The 21,274-nt window shown below is 36.6% G+C and overlaps 2 protein-coding genes and 1 long non-coding RNA gene across 7 annotated transcripts in view; 1 reads left to right on the plus strand and 2 right to left on the minus strand.

Moving 5' to 3' along the window:
• The window catches only part of LOC101161682 (ephrin type-A receptor 6), a 203,896-nt gene that overhangs the window by 107,975 nt on the left and 74,647 nt on the right, over nt 1-21,274 (minus strand). The window lies entirely within an intron of this gene.
• LOC105356804 (uncharacterized) lies at nt 12,245-14,611 on the plus strand. 4 transcript variants are annotated; one of them, XR_013652875.1, is made up of 5 exons: nt 12,245-12,386; nt 12,499-12,584; nt 12,798-12,878; nt 12,976-13,132; nt 14,144-14,611. XR_013652875.1 is itself a non-coding variant. In XM_078939868.1 (5 exons), exons 1-5 carry the CDS (start codon nt 12,407-12,409, stop codon nt 14,187-14,189), a joined length of 528 nt encoding a protein of 175 aa, XP_078795994.1. In that variant the 5' UTR covers nt 12,393-12,406; the 3' UTR covers nt 14,190-14,333. The 4 variants fall into 4 exon arrangements, 1 of the variants encoding a protein (XP_078795994.1); XR_002872561.2 differs by having other exon boundaries at nt 12,276-12,386; nt 12,425-12,584; XM_078939868.1 differs by lacking the exon at nt 12,245-12,386 and adding an exon at nt 13,237-13,302 and having other exon boundaries at nt 12,393-12,584; nt 14,144-14,333.
• Nucleotides 17,583-20,284, minus strand: LOC144988838 (uncharacterized). Its single transcript, XR_013652877.1, has 5 exons — nt 20,125-20,284; nt 19,550-19,607; nt 19,346-19,407; nt 18,439-18,534; nt 17,583-17,949 (listed from the first exon to the last, which is right to left on the minus strand). It is a non-coding gene; the product is annotated as an uncharacterized LOC144988838 (long non-coding RNA).

A 21,274-nucleotide genomic window follows, 5' to 3' on the forward strand; every position in this document is an offset into this window, starting at 1 on the left:
CAGGGTTAAGTGTTCCAGTTGGCACTTTCTAAACAAGACAAATTCATTTCTGTTGCACTGAGATGAACAGGACATAGCCAGAAACTTTCAGCATGTTATTTGCCCTGATTAACAACATGACAAATTGACAGCACCTTGTCTTTTAAAGGGGCTCACATAAGGACATGAGTGGTGTTGAAAAAACAAAAGCAATTGCAAAATTATTTTTAAAATTGCTGACAAAAAGGATGATGTAACCTTAAAATGCCTCTAAAGTTCTTTTCCTTTATTTTATTATTATTATTTTTTTATATCATAACCTTTCAGACCCATGACAATTCAATTCAAGTAAATGCACACAATTGTATTTGGGTTTTCCTAGAAATACAATTGGCTCGGAGTATAACTTTATTATAGTTATGAACCAGTTCAGTACCTTAAAGATGAACATGTTTTGCATATAATCTTTTGCAAAGCAGTAGAATAATTAAAATGTTGCATTTGTGTTTTATATGTTAATGCATATAGAACATAAAAAGAAAGATTTTGTTTGTATTGGGGTTTAAACCCTCTATCACATTCAAGAAGCAAATTAGGTGTCAGACATTTATATGTATTATCCATCCATCCATCCATCCATCCATCCATCCATCCATCCATCCATCCATCCATCCATCCATCCATCCATCCATCCATCCATCCATCCATCCATCCATCCATCCATCCATCCATCCATCCATCCATCCATCCATCCATCCATCCATCTTCATAACCCATTGAACTTGCGGGGTCTTGTAGCTGCTGGAGGCAAGCCCATTACTGTTGGGCAAAGGTGGGGTACACCCTGAACAGGTCACCAGTTTGTTGCAGGGCAATAAGAAACATTGTTTTCGTAATTTCAAAGAAAAAAAGATCATATTGTTTAGTTCACATGTGGATTTTGAAATGTTTTGTTGTTGTTTTGTGTACATGTTTTATGTCTAAATTAAGAGATAACATAAAAAAGTTATCCTTCACCTAGTAGCTAGGATATAGACCCCCACAGCCCTGTGATCCTGAAAAGGTTTAGATTCTAAATTTTAAACATTACATTGTCTTATGACAGAATCATAGACTGTAATGACTTCAATGTTGAACGCAGCAGAGCAAAATGTTTTTGGATCCAATCTTTCAGACACAGTTTTAGGGACAGTAAATGAGCAGAAAACCCTCATGTCATAAATGTGCAACATAGCACTTTTGGGTCCACAAGGAATATGTGACTTAAATAATTTTTCTTGGCTTAAGACACCAAACACTTTGAGTACACTCGTATCGGATGATAAAGCGCCTTTGTGTGTCTGCTGGGAAGAATTTTCCAGTAATTAGGAAAGAATGAGCACAGTTGAAAGACAAGTTCCTCTTGTTAAAGAAAGTCTTTGACAAATTAAATGTTTACGTTTTTAAATATTTTCCTTTAAAGCTAAATAGAAGCATTTAGCATGATTTAAATCTCAGAATCTATAAACAAAAAAATAGAAATCCTGCTCCACTGGTACTTACTTGAACTCATTATTTTAATGCAAATATGCTTCTAATGAGTGTTTCTTGAGGGTGGAAAATAAACATCTTCAATTTTTTAGAAAACTTTTAGAGCATGAATCATCCCTAACGATTATGAAAAGTGTGTTTAGTCTCAAGTCCATTACACAAATAACCCTGTAAATGTGTCTGAGCTGATGGGACTTGATGTCCATGCTGAGATATCTGTGTTTTTACCAAAACATCATATGAATGTTCTGTATCTACCTCCATATTGTAATGGATTTGAGTTGTTTTTTTTCTTCAGTTTTTGTCATACTTGTGTGATAACATAACTTTTACCTACAACATTGTGTCACTGGTTTAGTGGAATTTTAACTCAAAGCAGAAGTCTTGAACTCTAGTCTCAAGAGAAATACAAAAAAAGTTTTGAAGTTTGAATATTTCAATTTTTTAAATCTATTTTTATGATACAATATTTCAGTGCTAAAGACTAAATATTAAAGACCCACTCCAATGAAAATTGTTTTTTTTAAACATATTATTTTGGCAGTTGTCCCACAATGTCGAACATATATTAAGAAAATAAAACTAAGCTTAGAAATGCATTTCTGAGTATTCCTTTATTCAAGTTGTTGTGAATCAGGAGAAGTGATGTAGGTGCTACAGTTGACGGAAAGCTCCCCACTCCGCTGCATTCTGATGCAATCACTTGCAGACACTTGCATCCGAGCTGGCATCTGTCTCAAAATCATATGGCTGAATTTGCCAATTTGGCCAAAATTGCTCCACATTTTTATTGCACTGGTAATATTATGTTGGGATTGTGAGGGGCTGAAAGCTAATGAGAGAGAATGTAAACAAAGGGATGATGGGTAAAAAGCACAGGCTTACTCCTCGTCAACAGTCCCGCTCACAAGTCAGAGGCGAATTTCTAATGAACTCCTTCTGCTTGGCATAAACTATGTTCTAGAAAATGACTGTTGATCATTTATTAATTATTTTGTCTAAAAACTTACATCTGTATAATTGGTTGTTGACAGTGAAAATCAAACAAACATCATGAGCTGACCTCCTAGACCACATGTGTCAAACTTAACGTCAAATGCGTCCCGCTTGGTTATTTTATGTGTCCTGCAAGAGCATAAAAGTTTTTAATTTCTTAAAATAAAAAATTTAAATTAGTGTGTATTTATTCATATCTAGGGGGAATTGGACTTGAAATATCGGATTGAGCAACTATACATTAGGACCTCAACACTGTCCATACCTGACAGAATAAAATTTAAAAGGATTTATGCTAGACTAACGAGCAAACATATGTTTTCTATGCAACTGCAATTGTCACTTTAAAAAGTTATAAAAATTAAATAATTAGTTATTAAACATTAAGGAGTAGGTACATTTATTTTTCATTACATTTAGTTACATTTATAAGTTATATCTGGCCCTTCGAGGACAACCACTATGCTTATGTGGCCTCGGTGAAAATGAGTTTGACACCCTTTTCCTAGACTATCAATGACCCCAGAAGTCACAATCCCACTTGCAAATGGAAGAAAACAAGAGGGCAGGTATCCTCTCACAGTCTCCCGAGTCACTTTCCCAATCTATCGAATGTAATAGTGCTTTATAAAGCTGACATTACACTGGGATAATCCCACTTTCAAGCGGCGAGGCACACCCAATGCCATTTGCACCACCTCAGCTGTTTTCGCTTCAAAAGCTCATTTCGTGAAATGGAGACAAGGGAATAAAAGGAGGTCTAAAATATCAATTACTACCGAAGGGTGGACGGGGGTGGGGCAGAAACAGCTGATGAATGCTGCATTTCCTCAAATCCTGTGCAATATTTTTTATTTGAGTTTATTATATTTTTCTTGTAGGGAGCCTGTTATCATGAAAAATTCATGCTAATGGAAACAGTGATCCTGTTCTATAAAAAACAAAGAAAAATGCAATAAAAACATTATACCCTGAATAACGGGATTTTTTTGTAGTTCCTATTGATGCAAACTTTAATGCTAAGAGAATATTACAATTTTATTAAGTCATTGTTAAAAAAATTTTTTTAACTAAAATACAACAAAAATAAAAATAAACAGAATAAGTTCACTTTGCTGTCTGCTCACTGTTTTTTGCCACAAAACTAAATTTCCATATAAACCACTGAACTGAGATAAGGTGTCAATGAATTAATCACATCTTGCTATATTCGTTTCAGTATTTTCAGCGTCTTACTGGAGAAGGCTCCGAGTCAGCACCCAGCCTTGGCTTTTACAAATCACACTACCGGCCCCAGTTTGTGTAATTAGTTTAGTGTTATTGCATTCGTATGGAACAGAGGGTGTAAAATGTGTTATTGCTTTTTAACTGAACACAGTGGGTAAACTAATGTGCTCTACATGATCAATAAATCATATCTGAACACATCAACTCCCTGCCAACTGGAAAATGAAGCAGTGTCTGTGCTTGCACATGAAAATAAAAGCTTTGAGAGGTATATTTGTGTGTGGGTGTTAGCATGTAAAAACAGTGGGAATTGTGGACATAGCATGTCCTACAACTTCTCAAACAGAACAATACCAGTGTTCTGGCCCGGTGTTGAGCCTGCAGGTAATGCTAACATGTCTTAAAATGAATCAGAAACCACTTTCTCAGCGTACTTCCCCGGACTGATAAAAATAATACTTGTTAACAGCGACTCCACACCTTCTCATTGCTGGTTCCGTGCTCCTCTCCTCCCACACTGTGGGAGGCAAAGTTAGTACTGGAGGTCCACTTTGTGAAAGCTCCCTGCAGTTTGCTAATCATGCTGACCGCCAGCTACCAAATTAAAGCTGTCACTGTCGCTGCAGGATGCTGTTGGGACGAGAAATGTGGCCACCAGCGGGTAAATGGATCCACCACATGAAGCCTTTGCTGATGCAGATTGTCATTCAGATAATGCTACCGTGTCGTTTCGTGGGTTTCATCTGCAAATCAAGTGAGATCATAATTTGACCAAAACAAAACTAATGGTGTAGGTCAATCTCAGAAACTGGTTCAGACACAGTTAAAAAAAGAAACTTCCTTTTACTTTAAACATTTTTCCTTTAAAAAACATCATCCATAAATGAATGTTCATCTATCTTTTCTACTACAGTTCTGAAAATTCCCTAATTATCTCATGATTGTGACTGTCATTACAACATGATGTGGGCACTAAGTGCAACATTAACCCTTGTGCTATCCTAGGCACTTTACCATTGGGAGTTGGGTCATCTAGACCCACTAAACAGTGCGCTGAACCTTTTTTCTTCAATGATTTGTGAACCTCACTGGTGTCCATGGATTACATGAAATCTTTCCACCTTTATCCACCTTTGTCATGGTAGGGAGAACATGTCAATGTAAGGGTGAGGTCATCTAAGATAGCACAAGGGTTAAATAAATAAAGCATAAGAAAAGTAGATAACACACTAAAGATCCATGTTTTGTAAGTTTTCCTGCATGTGTCACACAAACTGCTACTGTACCCCCTTCACTTCATTCTCTTCTTTCACAGTTCATTTATTTATTTTGTAAATTAACCAGCTGTCCTCCCATTTCCCCACTCACTTGTTTATAACCTAATGTGTTATTATACTCTTTAATTTGATATCAGAGATTCATGTAAGCCTTACTTATTTAACTTTTATTCCTTCTTCTCTTTGTCATCCATGACACTGCAGCAATAACAAAAGATTTCTGTGTTTGACATTCACGCTGTGAGTCACTGCTTTTTCCCCCCACATTGACTTAGTGCACCTGCCATAATGCAACTACCATGCAGCTTATGGCCTGCATAATAGAGTTCAGCACAGTCACAAAGCTCTGGGGCTCGGTGCTCCCTTAAGCAGACGCACTATGTATCAAAATAAGCATACTGAAAACACTTAAAAGTTTGTTGAATGTGCAGCTCTCGACAAGCTCGCTGAGCCAAAACGCTCCCTTGAGCAAGCCCCTGTCTCTACAACGCTGAAGCAGAGAGAGAAAGAAAACCCTGAATGCTCCATGATTAAGAGCTGAGAGGCTCTTCTTTATATCATAGCACGACTGTCAGGAACGCTCCACCACTGAATAAAATGCAAATATACAACAACACGGATGAGTAAAGGGATTTAATTAAGTACACATTTGTTTATTTCCCTTGCAATTAAACCCCAGAGGAGTCCTCCAGCAGTTCAGACATATTAAAAAAAATGCCTGTGTCAGAAGATGATGCCGCAGTCCATTAGTCTATCCACAGGCTTATTGAGGGCATGTGGAAGAATTAATATAGAATAAAATTATATTTCGTTTCCAGGGGCATTTAGGCTGTCATGTAGAGCAGCTGGGATGACTGAAGGAGTCCAAGCCTGGGACTAAAAGGCAGGAGAAGCAAGATAAAGAAACAGGTATTCAATTAAACCTGAAGCATGGCAGATGCAAGGGTCCAAAAACACTGAAGCAGATTCAAAAAACAATAACTGCAGCACAATGACATGTATGTGGCTGGGAACTAAGTAAACCAATACTAGAGTACAATAGAGATGAGAAACGAGTGTAAAAAGACAGAAAGTAAATAAAAACCTTTTCCATCATTCCATATACACTGCACTTATTGAAAATATCTCCAACACATGAATACTACATTATGCTATTGCAAAAAAGCAGAACTGCTGACACTAATTTTCTTGGTTTAACATTACTTACTGATCTGAATGGTAAAAAAGATTTTAATTAGGCAGCCTTTTGAAACTTGATTAAGTCTCTGTGTTGGAATTTCCTGTCTTGAACGGCGATGCTTTGATGAAAAAGACTCACTGCCCTCAGCTCAGGCTCTGTGGTGACAAGAGGAAATCAAAAACTTGTTCCCAGGGTGTCCATGCTCTCAATGTCTTGCAGTTTTTTTGTTTTACTATTTTTTTTGGGGGGGGGGGGGGGGGGGGTGTACAGCAAATTCTTTTTGGAAAGTAGAGAAAACAATATTCGGTGTTATGCTAATTTGGAGATATGCCTTACTTTAAGCAGTTAAACTTTGTAAATACACAGATTATCAGTATAATCCTTTGTTATTCATAAATTACAGTATTGTGTGACATTTGATATATATGTTTGTTTTATACTCTGTAACTTTAGAACAGTTAATGAATACCTAATTTGTTGCTAAGACATTTTAATCAAAAATTGATTTTTTTCTTTAAACAATGCATTTAATCTATTTTGATTTGATAAATTATATCAACCAAATAATACTTTAGTTTAAATAAGGCTAATCATGTTTTTTTTTTTTCATTTGAGGTTTTAAGGCAAAAATACACTGAGTAAAAATGTATCCCTCATGCAACAAATAGTTACAATGAATTTCAACAGCAATAATAATAATAACTAGAATGTCAGACCAAAGCAAAAACACATGAATATTCCAATATATGTTTCAATTTCGATAAAAATTTAATGAAATATAATGAATGTTAGAATTATTTTGTTTTCTGATTTAAAAAAAACATCAATGTGTTTTTTATTACTTCAGAATAAAAGAAGTAAAATGTTGATGGCTGTAGAAATAAAAAGAACACTGAAGCAAAGAACTGCCAATTGAAGCCAACGGGTTAGAAAAGATAGACTTGCTTAATGTAGCGAGTCTGAAATGGGTTAAGATGAAAAGACAAAAAAGTGAGGACAAGCAGTCTTAAAGGAAGGGTAAGCAAAAACAAATTTGCAAAAAAAAAAAGTATTTTTAACAGCTTTTTGTTCACAGGGTGCACTCAGATTGATCTGAACTCATCACACACAGTGCTTTGTTTCTGTGCCGCTGTAGAAAGCCAAAAGGCCCCCTCCATCTGCCAAAGCCACAACAGCATTTCCTCCAACAAAATCCTTCCTTTCTATTTGCAAGCTAAAAGAGGGAATCACTTTATTCCTCTATCACAGATCCTAAAAGTAGAGCATCAAAGAGCAAAAAAGTGCAATAAAAATTTTGACATTGCCACCTAATTGCATGCCCAAATCAATCCTGTAATAGATTCTTTCTTTCTCTCTGACATTGAGTTCCACTGACAACACTATCAGACAGACAAATCAGAGCTGAGTGTTTCTGTGTGTGAGTGCCTGCATTGGGGTATGCAGCTCTCAACATGGCAAGATCTGGATGGCGACGTATCCCTGTGATTGCTCAGAAGCAACAGAAAATCGAGATTGAGGTTTTGCAATATGCGTTTTCTGTGCTGTTTCATAGGAGATGAGCCAAAATGCGAGCAATCCCAGACCAAATGAGAGAGCCTACATCAGATGGAAAGTGTTAAAGCGCTCAGCAGATGTGTCCGAGCTGTCTTTTTAGACATAGTCACATGTCAAAGCTTAATCAAAGGCCCTTGAAGTCCTCTTCTAATGATAATTTTAATGCTATTCTGACATAAAAAGTCAAATGCAAATGACTTTTTATAGCTAGGGAAAACATGGAAATGGATGAATTCGCTACTTCCTAACCCCAGACTATATAGTGCTGGACAATCTAGTGCCCTTGATTTTATTGCAATTCAAAAACATACACGTTCTTCAATTGACAAATTGTTCAAACGCAATGCATTGCGGTCTACATTCGCCAATCTAATGAGCACTGTTATTTGTAGACTTCTGGGATTTTAAAATTGGAGATTCTGACACGCATACATAATGGTAAATTCCCCATCTAATGTAGTGAGTAGTGAGGGAATTAGGACACAACCCATATTTGTCAGATTGTGATGCTGTTGTGTCAGTGTTTGTAAAGAAGCATTTTAAAGTAATGACATTGCTGCTGCTTTTCCAGAAACAAAGTAATCTAACTGAATACTGTTACATTACATTACATTACTGAATACTGAACTTCACATGTCAGTCTGAATTGTTTTAATAAACCATACCAACCCAATGCACCACCGGCCGGCATTGTGCTTTAAAGACCCACTCCCATACATATAGTCTTTTTTGTTTTTTTGAACATGTTCTAGTGGCATTCTCCTCATGATGGATATAAATAAAATTAGGTTTTATTGGTAACGCTTTCTTTTACAGTACAGTACTTACAATATACTTAATTGGTATTTACATGGTACTTATTGTGTAACTACTGGGTACTTTCAGGGTATTTACATGGTACTTTTTAAGGAATTTACTGGGCACTTACAGGGTGTTTACATGGTACTTTTTATGGGACTTACTGAAGTAATGCAGTTACTTCACTTTACCAACAAGTTAGCATTGTCTCATTGGTAAGGTCAGAGGACCAAGTGTGCATGTACACTGTGCGGGAAGGTAATATGTGAACAAAACCAGCATTTACTACTGAAAGTACCAGGTAATAGAGTGGAAATAGGGCTGACTTTCTTTTACAGTCCAGTTTCATTGTCCTTAAGGGGTAAGTACCAAGTAATGTTCAAGTGAACATACCCAGTATGAAGTACTAAAAGTACCATGTAATAGAGTGGAAATAGGGCGGACTTTCTTTTACAGTCCAGTTTCATTGTCCTTAAGGGGTAAGTACCAAGTAATGTTCAAGTGAACATACCCAGTATGAAGTACTAAAAGTACCATGTAATAGAGAGGAAATAGGGCAGACTTTCTTTTACAGTCCAGTTTCATTGTACTTAAGGGGTAGTGTCTGTGGTAAATTCATGGTAAATACCATGAAACATACAGTGAGTGCAGACCTAAAGGTCAAGGTACTTTATTTGCACTTACCTTGTTCTTACATGTGATAAGTACCACAAACGACACCTTTGCACAACATATAAATACCCAGTAAGTATATTAATAATACCCAGTATTTACCACATAAGTATGAACCCAATAGTTCAACATAAATACACAATAAGTACCATGTAAGCACAGAATGGACACAAAAAAGTACTATGTAAGTACCTAGTAAATTCCATAAAAAGTACCATGTAAATACCCTGAAAGTACCCAGTAGTTACACAATAAGTACCATGTAAATACCACTTAAGTACACTGTAAGTCCTGTACTGTGAAAGAAAGTGTTACCGTTTAATTTTATATATCTCAGTATTTTTTTATTCACATCATTATGAATCAGGAGAACACAAAAAATGCTGTTGGACAGAGCATGTAGACGTGACTCAGAAGCCACTACAACAAGCCACAAACTCCCTGCTTCGCTCCCTTCTGATACATCTACTTGTAAACATATAGATCCATATAGGTCTTTGTTTTCCTCGTCCGAGCTGGAATATGGTTCAAAACTGTACGGCTGGATAGCTGCAATATTGCTCGCCATTTATGTTGCACCGTTAAAGTTGGCTTGGTTGTGTGAGGGGGCTGGAAGCTAGCCATCATTCCCATCATTCACCTACACAGATTGATGATGGGGAGTAAGAGGCCTACTCTACACCTCTGAACAAAAACTTGGCTATGACCACTCATCCAGTCCGCCACGTCAACTGATGCAATGTTTTTGTATTTAACTGTTTAATCTCAGACAGAATGCCACCCCCATTTGCAGAGCTTCAAACCAACAACTTCTTGCCACTCACCCCTCATCATGCACATCACATTGACTCTTCATCACATATTTCTAGATGAGAACCCATAGCAAAGCAAAACTGAAGATGAGATCTCGTTTCTGTCACATTTACGTCTCCTAGACATAAATGAGAACTGTTTGAGACTAAACTGCTTTTCTCATTCTTCTCAAACATTTCTCCTGAGAAATAAGTCTCACAGTGAGCACTGTTTGAGATCTCAAAATTCTCTCACAACTGTCTCTTCTCCAGATCTCAATTGAGAGAAAAATGAGCCATATTATGTTGCGCTCAAGTATGTCTCAATTTGATATCCTTACTTCAAATTCCTATCTCAGTTATGTCTCAGTGAAAGACATCAATGGTTCTGTCTCTCGTTGCTCAATAATTTAGATCTTGTTTTAGCCTTTTTTTTATTGTCTCAGCAAAAAGAAAAATTAGAGTAGTACAAGCCCTAAAATGAGTCTCATGATGACACCATTACAGTTCATCTCTAGAAAATAATATTTTTTATTTTATTTATGTTCAACTTAAAAAAGTTGTTTATTGCTTACATATTTATATAACTTAATTACAATTTCAAGAAAAAAAAGTTAAATCATTAAGACGGTCATGTCCTCAAAAGACATATTTTTGAAACTTTTTAAAAAACATGAAATTTCAAGACAACGTTGCAGTGTCGATTTAATAAACTTTTTTTTGACTGCTTAGATAAACATAAATGAACAAGAATGTATGTTGGGTTAATGATGCTAGGTTTAGTTAAACACAAACACACGCATGCACTGGCACACATGCATACATGCACAAGTGCATATACGCACACTTATATGTTGGTGGGTATAAAACATTTAACACATTGATGTCTGAACTAAATAAAGGACATTTGGGATCATATTTGGATCACCTTAAAGTGAACAAAAAATAGATTTTACATTTGAAACAAACAAATAAAATACACAAATAAAAATAATCAAATTAATAAATCAACTTTAGGGCGGTACAGATTTATGGGGTTCAGTTTGAGTTAATTTATCTTTGTCTTTAAAAATCACCCTTCATGCAGCCTTACAAGCTGAAAATATTTTCTGTTTTCTTGATTTTAGTCTGCATCATATTGAACAAACAGAAGCCTGGAGTAACCCGATTTGAATTTTAAACTGTATCACAGCCTCACTTGACACAGATTTCTGATTGGCTGATCACGGTGGGAGGGAAAACTCTGTGGTTGACGTCACCAACGGGCCGGAATCTGCAAGCGGGAGAAGTGCTGAGAACGAGAGACTTTTGACGACCGTTTGTCGTATTTTTTCTTCGTTTTAACAATCCGTGGGATGAATCTCCAACATTTTTTTTGCTTGTCTGGAAAAGATTCAAGTAAAATCTTTGAAGTTTGCACGGTAAGTTTGCGATTTCTTCCCTCCAACTCTGAACTCAGTTGAATGCTAAAGGTGTTTTAAGCTAGCTCCGCCAGTAATGCAGACGTCTGGGCTACTCGCGGTGGCTTTGGCTGTATAAGTAATTATTACTTTTTACAAAGGTTTACTTGTGCTTTTTGTAATAAAAAATAGAGACATTGAAGAGTTATTTGCAGTGCAGAGTTTACAGAATGAGCCTCGATATTTTTCCAAACGCGTGAGTGCTAAGTAACTGTTGGAAGACATTTTGCTCTTCAGTTAAGGGTCTGCAGGGTTCATCCCATTCACAGTGTGACGACACCACAGTCCATTATTCCAAACTTCAAAATGTGCAGTTTCACTGTATGTTCAATTTTTACGCTGTAAAAAGCTTTTATCTTGTTTAAAAGATCATCTTGCAGACGTTTGGCCTGGCATGCCATCTTTTGAAACTGGTTATGGACATGTGTTTAAAGTAAAGTCATCATTAACTGCTCACATGTCTAGAAAGCATAATCTGAAAATGTAAGTATGCATATTAGGGAAACATGTTCTCAGCCCTCTGTCAGTGGTGGAGATGTTTAGAGAGCACAGATGTAGCTAAGCCAACAAATGTCAACACTGATATGTACGAGGATTTTAGTGAATCATAAATCATATTTAAAAACCTTTCCAGATCTTACTTTGTGCTGTATAAAATGTGTGTACATGATGTTTTTTTCCCCTCTCTGATTCAAGGTGATCTAAATACACGTGAAAATGAGTGAATCAGAACCCATGTTCCTCCACACTGCCATTATGGAGGTCCTACCAGAGCCACAAAAGACATCCTGGAAGAACACTTGCAGTCCATTGGAATAAATGGAGTTGTATGAGGATCTACGATTCATAGAAGAGGCTGACTTGCTGCCAGCTTTGAGACCTGATCAAGCCCGGAAACATCTTGCTCTTTGGAAATTGAAATGTGAGTCTCAAACATTACAAATGAGTTTTTTGTTGCAGACCAAACGCCAGAGAACAGCACATCATCATCTGTTGAGACCTCACCAACACAATCATCATCACTTTTGTTATAGTCACCGAGGAGTTCGTCATCCACATCTTCCAGAAGCCGAGGACTGTACATACATTGACTGGGAGGACAGCTTTGAAATTCCATGGAGTAAGTTTTCTGAGGAATTTGTGCAGTCTTTGGAAAGAGACCTGGCCCAAGACTAAGGAAAGAAATGGTTTGCACTCTTGTTGCAGAAATGATGAAAGCAAGACGTTTTTCCAAACTCTAAAAGGCTGCAGATGATGCAGGGAGAGCAGAGTGGCTGCTCAGAAGAGATGAGATGTTAAAGAGATGCTCTTTCTTCTGCTCTGCTACTTTGAGGAGGATGCCATGTTCTTGTAGAAGATGCAGACGAGGTCCAGCTGCAGCAGGTGCCGTTGACTCCAACTGTTATTGTATGTGGTAAGTAAAGTTTCCAGTGTTAAATTATTCTAAAGGTTTTGTCTTTGTACACTGTACATGAGTGACATGTTTACTTTATCCATTGTTCTGTCTTTAGGACAGTCTTGCTTTTCCCCAAGGAGGTTCATGCTCATTTGGAACCGCTCCATCGTACACAACAACATTGCAGCACTGTGCCTGATGTTCAGAAGCTACTTCTGCTTTAACAGTCATTATCCAACTGAGCTGGCTTCAACCCTGGAGTTTCTGCAAAGGTACATATTTATGAGTGCTGTCATGCGATTCATTTTTGGGTGTGGTTAGTTAATCATGACCTGCAGTTAATTATTCTTATTAATCTTGTATTAATCTAACTCAGGGCTGCTCATCCCTGGTCCTTGAGATCTACCAGCCTGCCTGATTTCCAGCTGATTACCTGGACCAGGTGTGTTCATTCAATCAGAATGTGGAGACATCTGGTTGAGCTGATCAACAGCTAGCAGGGCTTGGGGATCTGGAAAACAGTCAGGGTGATGGATCCCAAGGACCAGGAATGAGCAGCCCTGGCTAACCTAAAATTTAGCTTTGAAAATCCTTATTTTGGGGTAATTTGATTTAAATAGTAAGATTGTGTCACATTAAAAGAAATAAAATACAATTTAAAGGGTGGCTTTATGAAGTTTTCCAAGTATAACAGACTTTTTTCCAATCTTTACTTTTGTACCACTAAGTGGTAATTCTTCAGTCTCAAACAGAACAAAGACCTAAGCCAAAGTGCTCTAATTTAAAAAACTAATGGAAATATTCTGAACAATCCAAAAAATATTGACCACAAAATTCTTAATGAGACCATAATATATATTCGTTGAAATATCTTATTCCACAGTTTGCTGTCTGACACGATCAGCCCTCAGCGTCCCAATTAAGACATGGTTATTATTTTTCCCTTGTTAAGAGCCAACCATGCAAAATGTGACTTGATCATTTCTTAAATGTTTGATCTGGACTGTATCATGAAAAATGAAATGAAACAGATTTGAACCTTATTTGTTAAATAGTTAATGCCCATAGAATGCTGCATTTCAATTCTTTTAACTGAAACGGATGTCCTCTCAAGCGACGTGTGGCTGCTTTTAGGGATGACAGAAACGTAATCTTATGGTAGCATTATGCAGCTGCTTTTATAAAACTACAGTTTGCTTCTAGCTTGAAGTGTTATCTTTGTTTGTTATGTGCGGTCTATTATCAATTTGTTCATGCCAGATTTTAATGTTCTTGTCTTACAGCTTATGTCCTGAGATGTGCCACTCTACCTGGTTGGGAACAAATTGAAGAGGCCAAGCTCAAGAAAGCCTTTGTCAGCAAATGTAGGGCAGAGCAGGTTCTAAGGCCACTGCTATGATCTACAGTATGCGGACTGGTTTCTCTTCCATCTTTTTTCTTATTTTTTATCTTAATTTGGTTCTCAAATTGGTTCATGGATTTGGTAGGCTGCAAGTTTCGGAGAATGTTTTTATCAGGTACTTTTTTATGTGGTTACATAATCTTGTTTTTTCCTTGTACCTCAGCAGTGATGTCAGTGTGTTTGTTGTTTAAAATATGGAAGTTTTCTTTACCATCATGTCAGCCACATTTAGTACGCCACAGTTCATGTACTTAATGCATTTAATATTTTAAAAAGTGTTTAATACTGCTACCACAATTCAAATGCTGTACTGATGATGGTGCTGCCCAAATAAAGTGTAAAGCATTTACATTTCTAGTATTGTTTTTACTGTTACTGTATATCAGTGGTCTCCCATCCTGGTCCTTGAAGGTCACTGTTATGGATGTTTTAGCTGTTTTCCTGCTCCAACAGATCTGCAGTGGTTGAAATGCCTCCTCAAGTTCTGCAGGAGGTGGTTAATCACCTGTTGATTCACATCTGGGGAGCAAAGAAACATCTAAACCCTACTGGATGGTGGCCCTTGAGGACCAGGATTGGCTACCACTGCTATAAAAATAACTTCTCTTTTCTTTCTCAAATACATCTCAAATATCATTCTCATTAACGGCTTTGGTAAGACATTTAACAGAAATGATTAAGACATGAAAGAGACATCAGACAGACAATGATGAGATCTCTTTTAGGACTCATTCTTCTCAGATTTGTCTCATGAACGTCTTAGGTTCGTCTCTCCCACTTCTTAATTATTGCTCTAACAGTTGTCTCAACTCAACCTCATTTGTCTCAGTGATGTCTTTTCTCATTATAGCTTAACTCTTGCTCCTAAGGGACCCTTAGGAGCAAGAGTTAAGAAGCAAATGATCACAGAATGATACGAATATGAGACGCTCAAACTTATGAGGGGCCGTATAAGACATTATTTATTCTGAACCATTCACATTCATACATTCTTGCTCTCACAGTCATATATACTCTCTTTCGCATACATATATTCTCTTACGCATCCATATATTCTCTCTCTCACATTCATACATTCTTGCTCTCACAGTCATATATACTCTCTTTCGCATACATATATTCTCTTACGCATCCATATATTCTCTCTCTCACATTCATACATTCTTGCTCTCACAGTCATATATACTCTCTTTCGCATGCATATATTCTCACTTGCACATCCATATATTCTCTCTCTCGCATGCATATATATTACTTTACACATACATACATTCTCACTCTCATTGTCACTCTTAAAAAAGAATGTATGTATGTGAAAGACAAGTATATATGAACGTGTGAGGAAGAGTTTATATGTGTGTGTGAGAGAGGAGTATGCATGAAACGGAAGTTACTTTGCATGAAAAGGAAGGCACTTTGAATGAAAAGGAAGGCACTTTGAATGAAACGGAAGGCAGATGATTTCTCGTGCTCTGATTGGACGAGAGGCCGCCACCTCCCATTTTGAACAGACGCTAACACGAACCAATAAGAAGGCCATCGGAACCTTAAGAAATATTTTATCTTCACCTCAAGTGGTCACAAATCTGTCTGCATCTCTAGAGACACAAAGGAATGTCTCAAATACCAATAATGGTAATAGAAGTGCCACCGAAACAGAAAATCCGTATCCACCTTATTCCTAGCCCCCATGAGCCTTTGCGTGAATTATGGGCGACACTTCCTGTAGACGCTGGAACACGCATTTACATTAAAACAAATTCCTCTTGTTTTCGATCCATAACTACATATAAATGTGGGAAAACCAGCTGTCATTTCTTAAAAAAGGCAACGGTGAGGTGGAGATGAAATATTTGTTAAGGTTCCGATGGCTGCAGGACCCCCGTGGCTACTTCTTGCCGGTTCGTTTTTTTTAAAAAATAAACTTTATTAACAATATCTTGCACATACAAAATACCAAACACAAAACTCCACTGTGTGCAAAATACAATCTTCACGTTTGCCATGAGAATGAACAAAAAAACATAATGATAACCATGTAAAACAGGTTATGCAAAAAGAAAACAAAAATAATAAGGCAAAGGAATCTGTTAAAGTTTCAGGAGAGACCATGTTTCAACTGTTCTGACAGCTTTTTTGTTAGTGGAAGATTTAATACTGTTCACATACAAAACCATTTCTTTCTGAAAAACATAAAACACGTTTTTTTTTGTTGGCATATTTACACTTGTGTATAAAGTATTTAGCCATAATTATAAGTAAATTAACTACATATATTTTTTCTGCATTAAGTCTTTCTTGTGTAAAATATCCAAAAATAATATGCTCGTAAAATAATCTATAATCTTCACATAGATGAGTTCTTATAAAATGTATCACATCTTTCCAAAATAGTTGAGTGAAAGAGCAAAACCAAAAAAGATGAGGCACAGTTTCTGGTGAGGAATGACAGAATGAACAGTTTATGTCCAGATCTTTTTTAAACTTAGTAAAGAAATGTTTCACTGGATAAAATTTGTGAAGAATTTTGAAAGAAATTTCTCTGATTTTATTGGTGATGAAATACTTTTGTGGCAGGGTCCAAACCTTTTCCCACTGAATTCTACATCCAAAGCTGTTCCAGTATGAGATAACATACGGTTTTGTGGCAATCTCATTTTGAAACAGAGAACAGATACTTTGATTATTCCTGCTAGCTGAAAAACATACCTTTCCACAACACAAGTCTGTTAATTTGGGATTTCTTGCTTGTTCATGTTAGCGTCTGCACTGTAATCCCTAGCGAGTTGACTGAACTTAAAAATTATTTTGTAACAGATTACGCAACAGTTAAGTTATATTATTAAAACTTTTAAGTTAACATTTATTAAAATTCATATTGTCAGTTGGCTTACATTTGTATTATTTCATATAAAAATATTAAGATTCCTCAACTTATAAAAGAGAGATTATTTACTTAAAGTTTTTAATATTTTCCAACTAAAAAACGCTTTAACTAACTATATTTTTATATTACTCAACTCATAAAATATGTAAAATTCACTCAAATGCTTTATAAATTCTTTAACTCATTAAATGTGTAGCATTGAAAATATTTAAAATTCTTCAGCTTAAAATGTATTCTAAACAGAGATATTGATACTGCCCCACTACATTTTAAAGGCTAACATTGATAAAAACCAACAAACGTGAAGGCCACACAATAGTGATTGCTTAATACACTTTTTTTTATTGCTCTTTAAAAAAAAAGCACAAATATCAAGAGGATGAAGAAACAATAAGTGCAATAAAACTGCATTATAAGAGTGCCACACAACATATTGACAAAAAGAGTTGGTTTTGTATTTTACGGCAGAAAAAGCAAATGATCACAACAAAACACATTAGTTACATAACACTTAAACCAACAAATAGTCCATTCTGGAAGACTCACTCAACGAAACATTCTTCAGCGTCAATAAATGTCCTTTCAGTGGTTTGCTGTCCTCAAGGCTCAAGACAGCATTCTGAATAAATATGAAGGCAAGTTCAAGTTTTTTGGGGTGCTGTAGGTCCAGAGCATAGATGTCCCCGAAGAGTTAGAAGAGATTAGTCAGCCAGATCTGTGGGACCACTGACGGCAGCATCAGGAGCATCACCACGACAACTGAGAAGATACCCACAGCAGTGTCTGTGAGGTCTGGTATTCTGGAAAATACAAAACAAAAAACACAGATGAGTTCAGACCCTCAAAGATATTCATCACACTAATGTCCAAAACTGACATTCCTGCCATCTGTCAATGGGAATCTTTTCATGCTAACATTCTGTTAGCTTTTAATCAACTGGCTATGATGTTTTAAGGACCAACTCCAATTAAAATTGTGTTTTTAAAAAGTTCTTTAGCATTTTTCTGAAGGAGGACATTTATAAAATAATTTAAGACTAAAGCTTCATTTTTCTTTATTCAAATAATGATGGATCAGGAGCAGAAAAGGTAAACGAAACTCCACTCCTTCCAATCAGGAGTCCCTGATGTTCGCCTTTCATCTTCCGTCTCAGTTTTAAAACCATTTAAAAATATCACTCAGTTTACAAACTACAAACAATTGCCCTATTTATTATGTCACTCAATAAAATCTCAATCAATATTAAAGGATTAGTGAAAACCATTGACAGGGAGTCGTGTGCACTTACTGTACAGGTCTTGAAGAAGTTGGAGGCATCTTCATGCAGATAAACAGGAAGTGCAAGGAGGACAAGTGCCCGTCTCATGTTCACGTCACGCTGGTCCTAAAAGAATAAAAAGAAATATCCATTACCTTTGAAGCAAATGCAGAGCAAACACTTCCAATATTTACTTAAGGAACTTTAAGAAATAATAAAATGATACCTTTTCTAGATGTCTATTTCTAGTAAGAGGACAATACAGTGTTCATGGCATGATCCACTTCAGGTCAAAGACCCAAAGTCATTTGAAGGCAAGTTACACCGTGGCTTCTTACAGCTGTTTACAAATGATTTGTTATCCGTTTTTGAATTATGCACATTAGAAATTCACCTGGAGGTCATAAATCCTAACCAAGCTGGCCAGTTCCTGTCTGTTTTGGTGGACTTAGTCTCAGAAAAGGGCAGCTTTAAGTTACACAAACATGTAAAAACTGCACAATTTCCTCTGACTGCATCTACTCTACATAAATCCATTTCAGATCTTGACAGATGAGTTTTCATGGTTTCAAATGATGGAATGGTGCTAATGCAACATCATTTTATTATTGTAATATACTGTCATAAAGACATGACAATATTCCAAAGTGTCTCCACATACATGGCAGTGGAAACACTTTGGAATATTGGCTATGTAGTACTGCAGTATTATATGTAGTACTGCATAGTGCCAAAGTAACAGAACACAACTTGCACCTCCATTCCATTGTGCCACCTTCAGCCTGCAATCTAAATATGTTTAGTTAAATTGTAAATAATTTCAGCTCTATTTAGACCTTTGGCTAGTTAAAATGTGCATAAATGTTTCCATGCTGCCGTATAAATCTAATAATGGTAATAGTTCAGGATGAATGTATTAAATAAGTATAAAACTCACCCACTGACAGGTCTTTTCTGGTGAAATGGTGACTTTCTGGTGAACTTTCTGAAGTTCAGTATCTGAAAAAGTCCAAGAGAGATTTTTCAATGTTAAAAAATGTTTCAATTATATTCTGATCAAAAAACATTTATTGCACTACACAACCTATTGCATTTTTTGTTTTTTTAAAATAGCTCTAGACAAATAACTGAGACAAGTTACCTCGCTGGCCTTGGCGTCTACCTGGAGGTGAAACACTGAACACTCTGTAGTTCGGTACCTGAACACAACACGAGCACGTTGATTAATTTATTTTTACAAAAACCTTTTTTATAACGGAGATCACTGATTTATAAAAGCTTAAAGCTGCATTCAAAACCCAATGCTTCCATGTAGCAACCAGGCTTAAAACTGTTGGCGGTAGCTCCTCCCACATAACCGTTAGAGGCTTTGAGTGACATTTTTGGACAAATGTCCAGCAGCAAACTTTAGCCACAGACAGAGGCCTCCAACGCGAATTTCACACGCGGATCATGTTTAGTGTGATTGCAGCATAACAGATCATTTCTACCTCTGAAAAAAAAAAACCTCATCACTGTGTCGTAACTTACGGGCAGAAATGCATTTTGGGTTTGGCTCGCCATACGTCTGCTATGACAAACTAATCATGTATACATTTCCACATTAATCTCTAAAACAATCATAACACACATATGTTTAAACAACAGTAAACCACATTTACGGTAGTATAAGAGCATTTTTAAAGCATTCATTCATAAACCATGAACGATACTTACCAAATTAAATCAGGGCTGAAGACAAGACGGCACCATCAGCGATGAGGCGGATGAAAAAAAACCCCGAGGTTGGGGCGTCTTGAAGCGGGACGAAATCGCAACGCTTTGCAGAATAATAAAATGCTCGACTTTCAATTTCAAACGTCGCATACTCGCATTCGGCAAATCCAACATGGCCACCTGAGCTAACGTAGAGAAAACGAAAGACCCTCCCACCAGTACGTGATGACGTCATGACGCTACTTCAGGGATCTTAAAATTTTTGAGTGCTAGATACAAATAAGCTTTAAAATATTTAGCACTGTTAAGTTAAATTTGAAAAAATCTTGATAGAGCTTAATACTTTATAGTTGAATCAACTACAAAATGACATTTAAGTTGTGTAACCTTAATAGTTATGAGTCAGTACAAGTGATAGGGTTTAGAGTGTGTTCAAAATGGGAGGTGGCGGCCTCTCGTCCAATCAGAGCACGAGAAATCATCTGCCTTCCGTTTCATTCAAAGTGGCTTCCTTTTCATTCAAAGTGCCTTCCTTTTCATGCAAAGTAACTTCCGTTTCATGCATACTCCTCTCTCACACACACATATAAACTCTTCCTCACACGTTCATATATACTTGTCTTTCACATACATACATTCTTTTTTAAGAGTGACAATGAGAGTGAGAATGTATGTATGTGTAAAGTAATATATATGCATGCAAGAGAGAGAATATATGGATGTGCAAGTGAGAATATATGAATGCGTAAGAGAATATATATGCATGCGAGAGAGAGAATATATGGATGTGCAAGTGAGAATATATGTATGCGAAAGAGAGTATATATGACTGTGAGAGCAAGAATGTATGAATGTGAGAGAGAGAATATATGGATGCGTAAGAGAATATATGTATGCGAAAGAGAGTATATATGACTGTGAGAGCAAGAATGTATGAATGTGAGAGAGAGAATATATGGATGCGTAAGAGAATATATGTATGCGAAAGAGAGTATATATGACTGTGAGAGCAAGAATGTATGAATGTGAATGGTTCAGAATAAATAATGTCTTATACGGCCCCTCATACAAACTGATCTCAAGAGACGAGATCAAGCAACATATGAGCAACAGATTTTTCCTATGGGAAGGCCCCATGCCGCTGCCATTC

Source organism: Oryzias latipes, chromosome 21 (genome assembly GCF_053564925.1).
Source record: "Oryzias latipes strain Hd-rR chromosome 21, Olatipes_Hd-rR_3.1".
Taxonomy (NCBI): domain Eukaryota; kingdom Metazoa; phylum Chordata; class Actinopteri; order Beloniformes; family Adrianichthyidae; genus Oryzias; species Oryzias latipes.